Source organism: Salmo salar, chromosome 09 (genome assembly GCF_965601325.2).
Source record: "Salmo salar chromosome 09, fSalSal1, whole genome shotgun sequence".
Taxonomy (NCBI): domain Eukaryota; kingdom Metazoa; phylum Chordata; class Actinopteri; order Salmoniformes; family Salmonidae; genus Salmo; species Salmo salar.
The window spans coordinates 156628322-156637763 of NC_138299.1; the positions used below are offsets into that span (position 1 = coordinate 156628322).

At 45.1% G+C, this 9442-nt stretch overlaps 1 protein-coding gene across 3 annotated transcripts; it reads right to left on the bottom strand.

Annotated features, from left to right (window-relative positions):
* Positions 1–2369: 2369 nt before the first annotated feature.
* Positions 2370–6473, bottom strand: LOC106613288 (extracellular calcium-sensing receptor). 3 transcript variants are annotated; one of them, XM_045687102.2, is made up of 7 exons: positions 6254–6473; positions 5860–6148; positions 4622–5124; positions 4312–4582; positions 3937–4164; positions 3500–3623; positions 2370–3303 (listed from the first exon to the last, which is right to left on the bottom strand). In XM_045687102.2, exons 1-7 carry the CDS (start codon positions 6457–6459, stop codon positions 2387–2389), a joined length of 2538 nt encoding a protein of 845 aa, XP_045543058.1. In that variant the 5' UTR covers positions 6460–6473; the 3' UTR covers positions 2370–2386. The 3 variants fall into 3 exon arrangements, with proteins under 3 accessions (XP_045543058.1, XP_082812606.1, XP_082812605.1); XM_082956480.1 differs by having other exon boundaries at positions 3937–4196; positions 4374–5124; XM_082956479.1 differs by having other exon boundaries at positions 4312–5124.
* Between the last annotated feature and the right edge of the window lie 2969 nt (positions 6474–9442).

The following is a 9442-nucleotide window of genomic DNA, read 5'->3' on the forward strand; positions in this document are numbered from 1 at the left end:
ATTTTCTAGTCAACTGAAACAGGATACTCACTTCTTACACCTTGGTAGATCTGGTAAACTCTGGAAGTTGGGTACCCTGCTGTCGTACTCCGTCTGGAAGGTGAAGATGCCTCCGATGACGAGTTCCCCGTCCTTGGCCAGGTCTGGCAGCTCTGCCCTGCCCTGTAGCCTGAGCACAGGCTCTCCCTCACCCATCACCACCAGCAGCACCAACAGGACCAGCTCCAGCAGTGGAATGGCTCTTGGCTCCGTAGTGCAGTCTAGAGCAGGCTGGCTCTGTGGCTCTTACCCCTCACAGCTCCTCTCTTTATACTCTCTGAACCATGTGTCTGTCTCAGAGCCTTACCACAGAGGCCCTGTCTGTCAGTGCTCCCGCCCCTGCTCCTGTCCCCATCCACATCCTGCCCACACACCCCTCAACCTGGCATGTAGGAGGTGTGACACATCTCTGAGGTATCGAGAGCATTGCATAGGGGTCTTAAGAGAGCATAGGAGAGCCAGCCAGCACCGGGCTACCCAAGTCCTCACAGTGAGGACGCATGTGCCATGCATGATTTAGGCTGTAGGTCTCTCTAACTACTGTACCGTAGGTAGTGTCCTAGTGTCCACAGTCTAATGGAACACTGGCAAAATGTGGCACATACATATCCGGGCACGTGGCTGCTATTTGATGGGCTCCAAAGCTCTGTTACAGCCATTCAAAATCACAGATTGAAAAGTGTGTGGCGGCTGCAGTCTGTGAGATGTACAGAAAAGAAATCAGGGATTAATGCAATCAACCTTTACTTGCCGAACCATTTTCAAAAAAACAACAACATGAAACTGGACTCAATGAGTCCAGTTCCCCTTTCTTCATCAGCTGGGGCTGTTGAGGTTTTCAGTCTGCAAGGTTAACTATCCTTTTAGAAGAGCTTTCTCTGTAACCAGAGAGGATGAGGCACCGCCGTAGACTCTCATAGACACCTGTCCAATTCCAATTATCCAGTAAGTCCCTTTGTATTACAATGGTTGGGATAAAGTGACAGGCTGATATCTGGGTGCATGGTTCATTTGATAGTATAGTGTATTTTTTGTAGAATGATTGCTAAAGAGTAGGCTTAAAGAGATTTGGTCAAATAGATTGCCCTGCTCTGGTTTGGGCCTCTTTGTATGTAAGGAGAGAGCAGCATTTTGTTGTGTTTATCTACAAAGCCCTCATGCAAAAAAAAACGTCCTATGTATCTGTTATCATTAATTCAATTTAGACTTACAAATGAACAAACCTGGTCTCAGGCTTCGATTTACACTGGAGGAGGCCCCTTCGGTCTCCACAGAGTTTGGTTTTTGCATCTTTTATGTGGAACAACTTACAGAGCTCTGTGAAATTAAATGTTCTGATCCCCCGTGGTCAGTACAGAGAAATGATCAGAGACCTCTACGCTAATAAATATGTCTGCTTTTCTTAATGTGTTTGTAATTTTGTATATTCTATGTTGTATGTGTTTGATATATTTATGCAGGGCTCATCTGTAAAAGAGAGCCTAGTCTTAGTATGACTTGGGTATCGAGTCTTCTTGGGTATGACGTTACAATCTTGGCACACCAACGTAAATGATTATCATTGCCCCCAACCAAATGAATTAGGACTTTTTCATTGTATTTCATTTTTTCAAATTCTTGATCCTGTGCAGTTTTAAATCAAATGTAAACACCAAATGATTTTTTATCAATTTCAATTTACTTTAGAAGAAATAGCGAATCATGCAAAGGTGGTCACTAATTGACAGAATCTGTATGTTACAGTATACTGTGTCCTTGGATGGGAAGTTGCTACTGTTGTTGTTGTGTTAGAGGATGAGCTGGGGGCCTTGAGGTGTTTCCTCCCCTGGGACTGTGCTCTGTGGCATTAGCAGCAGCTCCTCTGTACCTGTAGAGAGACATCCCACTGTGTGTGTGTGTGTGTGTCAAAGGGCCTGCTTGTCTGTACCAGGTGGTTACTTGTTTACCTGTCTGTCTGTCTGTCTGTCTGTCTGTCTGTCTGTCTGTCTGTCTGTCTGTCTGTCTGTCTGTCTGTCTGTCTGTCTGTCTGTCTGTCTGTCTGTCTGTCTGTCTGTCTGTCTGTCTGCCCTGTGTTTTCGTGCACACAATAACTTATTGAGACAGCCTGTCTATCTTTGACAATGTCCTAATGTTCATGTTTCAATATCTACTATTTGACAAAAGGTTTTTGTTGATTGTGATTTATTTAAATACACACAACACTAAAAGCACTAAACACTAAACAGCTAGTGACTAATATTCTTTTAACAAGGTTCAAACTTGCAGCAGTTGTTGTCCTCACAGTTTACTACAGAACATTTGACAAACAGTATATCAGTTAGTAGGCCCCAACATTTTCTAAAATATGTTAATGACTTATATCATTGGATGTCTTCCCCATCATATGTTTCTTGGTGTTTTGCTCTGGCCTCAGCAATATAATGAAACATTTAGGAGCAAATATACAGAGAAGTAAACCAAAACTGGAGGCCAGAATAGCAAAGATCTCCACGGCTACAGTGAACTTCCCAGGAGAGCTGACATAAGCTGGGATAAAGGTGATCCAGACAGCACAGAATATGAGCATGCTGAAGGTGATGAATTTTGCCTCATTGAAGTTATCAGGCAGCTTCCGAGCCAGAAAAGCCAGCACAAAGCACAAGAGAGCCAGGAGTCCTATATAGCCCAACACAGCCCAGAAACCAATAGCTGAACCCACATCACACTCTAGAATTATCTTTTCCTGATAGGTTTTCATGTTCTTGTAGGGGAAAGGAGGCGAGACTGTTAACCAAAGAACACAGATCAGGACCTGTATGAGAGTGAAAGCCAAAACACTGAGTCTCTGCTGTGGAGGACCAAACCATTTCATGACATTACTGGCTGGAAGCGTAGCCCTGAAGGCCATCAACACCACTATTGTTTTCCCCAGAACACAAGAGATGCAGAGGACGAAGGTGATCCCAAACGCTGTGTGGCGCAGCATACAGGACCACTCAGAGGGCCGGCCAATGAAGGTAAGAGAACACAGAAAACACAGAGTCAAGGAGAAGAGAAGCAGGAAGCTCAGCTCAGAGTTGTTGGCCCTGACGATGGGAGTCTCTCTGTAACAGTAGAAAATGAATGATGTCATCACGGTAAGAAACACCCCTAGCAATGAAAACAAGGCCAGCAGTGTCCCCATGATTTCCTCATAAGATAAGAATTCAACTTCTTTCGGAAGGCAGGAATCTCTGTACTTGTTGGACCAGTATTCCAGCTCGCACCTCATACAGTCGATGGAATCTGAAGTTAGATGATAAAAAAAACAATAGTCAGACTTTACTTTTACAATCGTAAAGCACTTACATACTAAGATTGATGTCTGAAATATGACATCATTTAAAATGTTTTTTTTTTTTTTAGCGTGCCTCTGGGACCTGTGTCTATTTCTGAGTGACTGTTTTTCAGTGAGCCGTCATGCTGTGTGTTTACGCATCACCTGTAGCGTTGCTGATCTCTCCCTCTGAACATGGGACACAGTCATAACAGCATACAGGCTTTCCTTTCTGTACAGCCTTACGAGTACCTGGGGGACAACTCTCACTGCACACTGACACGGGTATCTTTAGGGGACAGAGAGCATACACGGTTTACTGTAAATGTTACATGTTTTACTCCAGCAGGGTCTGTTACAGTTTTCACTGCACACTGACACAGGCACCTGATACACAGAAAACAGCAAAAACAACCACAACAATTCAATCAAAAGCAGTGTAATGACAGAATCATGTTAATATACTTGTGTACACTTAGATCCTAAAATGTATTTTGACATACGTAGTATATGAAGAATACAGATAGTTTTGTATTCACTGTAGATTATATATATATATATATAGAGAGAGAGAGAGATGTTTGAGTGACTAAGAGCCTCACCATTTTACTACCTCCTCTCCAAACGACACTGACGTTATTCATCATGAACTGGTGGCCTTTTGGCAGTGCGGCATCATAGGTACCGACGGTGACTCCATCCATGGTGCCTGGGTTAGTGGTTTGTAAGTTAACCAGTTCGTATCTAGCCGGTGAGTCTCCATTACTATCGAAAAACACTCTCTCTCCTTCCTCTGTTGTGAAATTCACTTTTTGAAGGTAATACAAAACCTTTTGTGGTTGGGGGGAGAAATTACAAAAATAGTTCAGCTACAATAAAAGTTGAAGAAGAACACATAACCTCACCAGCGTATTTGTTTATGATACGTAATATGTGACAATGAAAACTGGTGAATTCTCAGACTGGTTCCTGCTCACCTGCCATGGCTGGATGTGTGTGGGTTGAGCACAGCTCCCATTAGAGAAGGGGCCCCGGCTCTCCTCACATGTCAACAGGTTGTGGAGGGCATGAGCCACAGCATACACAGACTTATACACATTATTAGTGAATGTGAACTCGGACACATCTGTGAACGTGTTCTGCACGTCTCTTAAACTCTCAGAGCCGTTGCATGGCTTCCTCTTAGGTTCTGTAGTCATATTGAGCGAGCAGTCGAACACAATCTCCCAGAAATCCCTGAGAAACATGCTGTTGGGGAAGTGAGAAGGGTGTACATCCTTTAGATGCTCTCCCAGCCCGGGGATGTGAGCCTTGGTCACCGTGAAGCCTATGGCGCCCAATAGGGCGCTGTATCCCTCGATGGCAGTGAGAGAAGGGTCTGTGATCCAGGCATCACTGCCGATCCACTGCAGTCCTGTGATATTGTGCCTGTAGAGCTCACTCACCAGAACCTTGATCTCCCTGTGGGTCATGAAGGCCATGATGACCTTTGAACTGGACTGTTTAATAGTCTCCACTATCCTGAGAATCTCATGGCGCGGACCTGTCTGCTCAAATGCCTCAGAGTATTCTATACACACTTCTTCCTCCTGTGCAGCTAGCATGAAGGTGGCTAGGCCTCTATTCCCGTAGTCATTATCACTGCTTATAGCCCCCACCCAGCTCCAGCCAAAGTGCTTTACCAGTTGGGCCAAGGCTCTGCTCTGGTAGTAGTCACTGGGGATGGTTCTGAAGAAGGAAGGGAACTCCTTTCTGTTACTCAGACACCCACAGGTGGCGAAGTGGCTGATCTGTTTTGGTGAGGATCACAAAAGACAGTTTGCGACATTAGTGACAAAATATCACAGCACTTCTGGCTATCACAGCACTTCTGGCTATCACAGCACTTCTGGCTATCACAGCACTTCTGAATATGACAGCAGTCTGAATATGACAGCACTTCTGAATATCACAGCACTTCTGAATATGACAGCACTTCTGAATATGACAGCACTTCTGAATATGATATGACAGCACTTCTGAATATGACAGCACTTCTGAATATCACAGCACTTCTGAATATGACAGCACTTCAGAATATCACAGCACTTCTGAATATCACAGCACTTCTGAATATGACAGCGCTTCTGAATATGACAGCAGTCTGAATATGACAGCACTCTGAATATGACAGCAGTCTGAATATGACAGCAGTCTGAATATGACAGCAGTCTGAATATGACAGCACTCTGAATATGACATCAGTCTGAATATGACAGCACTTCTGACTATGACAGCAGTCTGAATATGACAGCACTCTGAATATGACAGCACTTCTGAATATGACAGCAGTCTGAATATGACAGCAGTCTGAATATGACAGCACATCTGAATATGACAGCACTTCTGAATATGACAGAATAGAGCATACTGTAGATACTTGTGCATTTGATTTAAAAGCTACATGAAGTAGTAATTTGTTCAAGATGACATTGTATTTACTAGACAGTTTATGTTGTTCCCTTTATTTTGATGTTGTTTCTTACCACTGGTATTTGAAACCTCCCAACCATCTGTGCCATTCCGATAGTAGGTGTTGATCCAGAATGACCAAGGATGGCCTGGACTGTGTCCGATTCAGTGCAGTTGTTGTCATTGATTATGCTCTTTTGTCCGTTCACCAGAGCCATCGCAGTTCTCAGTATATCCATAGTGCCACAGTGATTGTAGATTTTGTATCCAAGCTTAATGCCTGGAAGAATTTCATAGTTTCTGTTGATCTCCTCAATTGCAAAGATCATTGTTTGAGCAAACTGGAATTCTCTGAAATTATAACTAAAAAAAAAATTGTAGTTAGAAATTATTTAGTACACTTTAAACTTCAAATAACAAAAAACAACAACAATGTTTGAAACAAATAAACATGATGAATATACCTACTTTATGCATCTACGAATTTTGGGGATGGTCTGAAATGTGTCTATGACCCCATCTTGTTCGGTGCGGAACGAGAAGATGCCTCCGATGACAAGGTCCCCATCCTTGGCCAGGTCTGGCAGCTCTTCCCTGCTCTGCAGCCTGCACACAGGCTCTCCCTCCCCCATCACCACCAGCAGCACCAACATGACCAGCTCCAGCTGTGGCATGGCTCCTGGCACTGTAGTGCAGACAGGGCTCTTAAACTCTACAGCTCCCGGCCTTAGACCTTATATAGCCCCTGGCCTCCCGCCCCTACAGCAGGGGTAGCTGCTATGGCTCCAGCCCTGGTGTGGCTCCTGGAGGAGGAAGGTCTCAGGAGACCAGGGGACATTCAACCAAACAAGAAATCAAAGACACGTTGAGATTCTGTCTCATTGTGATCAGGACCTTTTTTTTGGTAATCTCTCTGGTTGTTGGGAAGGTTGACGTGGTAATCTCTCTGGTTGTTGGGAAGGTTGGCATGGTACTTTCTCTGGTTGTTGGGAAGGTTGGCATGGTACTCTTTCTGATTGTTGGAAAGGTTGACATGGTACTCTCTCTGGTTGTTGGGAAGGTTGGCATGGTACTCTCTCTGGTTGTTGGGAAGGTGACATGGTAATCTCTCTGGTTGTTGGGAAGGTGACATGGTAATCTCTCTGGTTGTTGGGAAGGTTGACATGGTACTCTCTCTGGTTGTTGGGAAGGTTGACATGGTAATCCCTGGTTGTTGGGAAGGTTGACATGGTACTCTCTCTGGTTGTTGGGAAGGTTGGCATGGTAATCTCTCTGGTTGTTGGGAAGGTTGGCATGGTACTCTCTCTGGTTGGTGGGAAGGTGACATGGTACTCTCTCTGGTTGTTGGGAAGGTTGGCATGGTACTCTCTCTGGTTGGCATGGTACTTTCTCTGGTTGTTGGGAAGGTTGGCATGGTACTCTTTCTGATTGTTGGAAAGGTTGACATGGTAATCTCTCTGGTTGTTGGGAAGGTTGACATGGTAATCCCTGGTTGTTGGGAAAGTTGACATGGTACTCTCTCTGGTTGTTGGGATGGTTGACATGGTAATCTCTCTGGTTGTTGAGAAGGTTGGCATGGTACTCTCTCTGGTTGTTGGGAAGGTTGGCATTGTACTCTCTCTGGTTGTTGGGAAGGTGACATGGTAATCTCTCTGGTTGTTGGGAAGGTTGACATGGTAATCCCTGGTTGTTGGGAAGGTTGGCATGGTACTCTGGTTGTTGGGAAGGTTGACATGGTAATCTCTCTGGTTGTTGGGAAGGTTGGCATGGTAATCTCTCTGGTTGTTGGGAAGGTTGGTATGGTACTCTCTGGTTGTTGGGAAGGTTGACATGGTAATCTCTCTGGTTGTTGGGAAGGTTGACATGGTACTCTCTCTGGTTGTTGGGAAGGTTGACATGGTAATCCCTGGTTGTTGGGAAGGTTGACATGGTACTCTCTCTGGTTGTTGGGAAGGTGACATGGTAATCTCTTTGGTTGTTGGGAAGGTTGGCATGGTACTCTGGTTGTTGGGAAGGTGACATGGTAGTCTCTCTGGTTGTTGGGAAGGTTGGCATGGTACTCTCTCTGGTTGTTGGGAAGGTAGGCATGGTACTCTCTCGGGTTGTTGGGAAGGTTGACATGGTAATCTCTCTGGTTGTTGGGAAAGTTGACATGGTACTCTCTCTGGTTGTTGGGAAGGTTGACATGGTAATCCCTGGTTGTTCGGAAGGTTGACATGGTACTCTCTCTGGTTGTTGGGAAGGTGACATGGTACTCTCTCTGGTTGTTGGGAAGGTTGGCATGGTACTCTCTCTGGTTGTTGGGAAGGTTGACATGGTACTCTCTCTGGTTGTAGGGAAGGTTGACATGGTAATCTCTCTGGTTGTTTGTAAGGTTGGCATGGTAATCCCTGGTTGTTGGGAAGGTTGACATGGTATTCTCTCTGGTTGTAGGGAAGGTTGACATGGTAATCTCTCTGGTTGTTTGTAAGGTTGACATGGTAATCCCTGGTTGTTGGGAAAGTTGACATGGTACTCTCTCTGGTTGTTGGGAAGGTGACATGGTAATCTCTCTGGTTGTTGGGAAGGTTGACATGGTACTCTCTCTGGTTGTTGGGAAGGTTGACATGGTAATCTCTCTGGTTGTTGGGAAAGTTGACATGGTACTCTCTCTGGTTGTTGGGAAGTTTGACATGGTACTCTCTCTGGTTGTTGGGAAGGTTGACATGGTAATCTCTCTGGTTGTTGGGAAGGTTGACATGGTAATCTCTCTGGTTGTTGGGAAGGTTGACATGGTAATCCCTGGTTGTTGGGAAGGTGACATGGTACTCTCTCTGGTTGTTGGGAAGGTTGACATGGTAATCTCTCTGGTTGTTGGGAAGGTTGGCATGGTACTCTCTCTGGTTGTTGGGAAGGTTGACATGCTAATCTCTCTGGTTGTTGGGAAGTATGACATGGTAATCTCTCTGGTTGTTGGGAAGGTAGACGTGGTAATCCCTGGTTGTTGGGAAGGTTGACATGGTATTCTCTCTGGTTGTTGGGAAGGTGACATGGTAATCTCTCTGGTTGTTGGGAAGGTTGGCATGGTACTCTCTCTGGTTGTTGGGAAGGTAGGCATGGTACTCTCTCTGGTTGTTGGGAAGGTTGACATGGTAATCTCTCTGGTTGTAGGGAAGGTTGACATGGTAATCTCTCTGGTTGTTTGTAAGGTTGGCATGGTAATCCCTGGTTGTTGGGAAGGTTGGCATGGTACTCTGGTTGTTGGGAAGGTGACATGGTAATCTCTCTGGTTGTTGGGAAGGTTGGCATGGTACTCTCTCTGGTTGTTGGGAAGGTAGGCATGGTACTCTCTCTGGTTGTTGGGAAGGTTGACATGGTAATCTCTCTGGTTGTTGGGAAGGTTGACATGGTAATCCCTGGTTGTTGGGAAGGTGACATGGTACTCTCTCTGGTTGTTCGGAAGGTTGACATGGTAATCTCTCTGGTTGTTGGGAAGGTTGGCATGGTACTCTCTCTGGTTGTTGGGAAGGTTGACATGGTAATCTCTCTGGTTGTTGGGAAGTTTGACATGGTAATCTCTCTGGTTGTTTGTAAGGTTGACATGGTAATCCCTGGTTGTTGGGAAAGTTGACATGGTACTCTCTCTGGTTGTTGGGAAGGTGACATGGTAATCTCTCT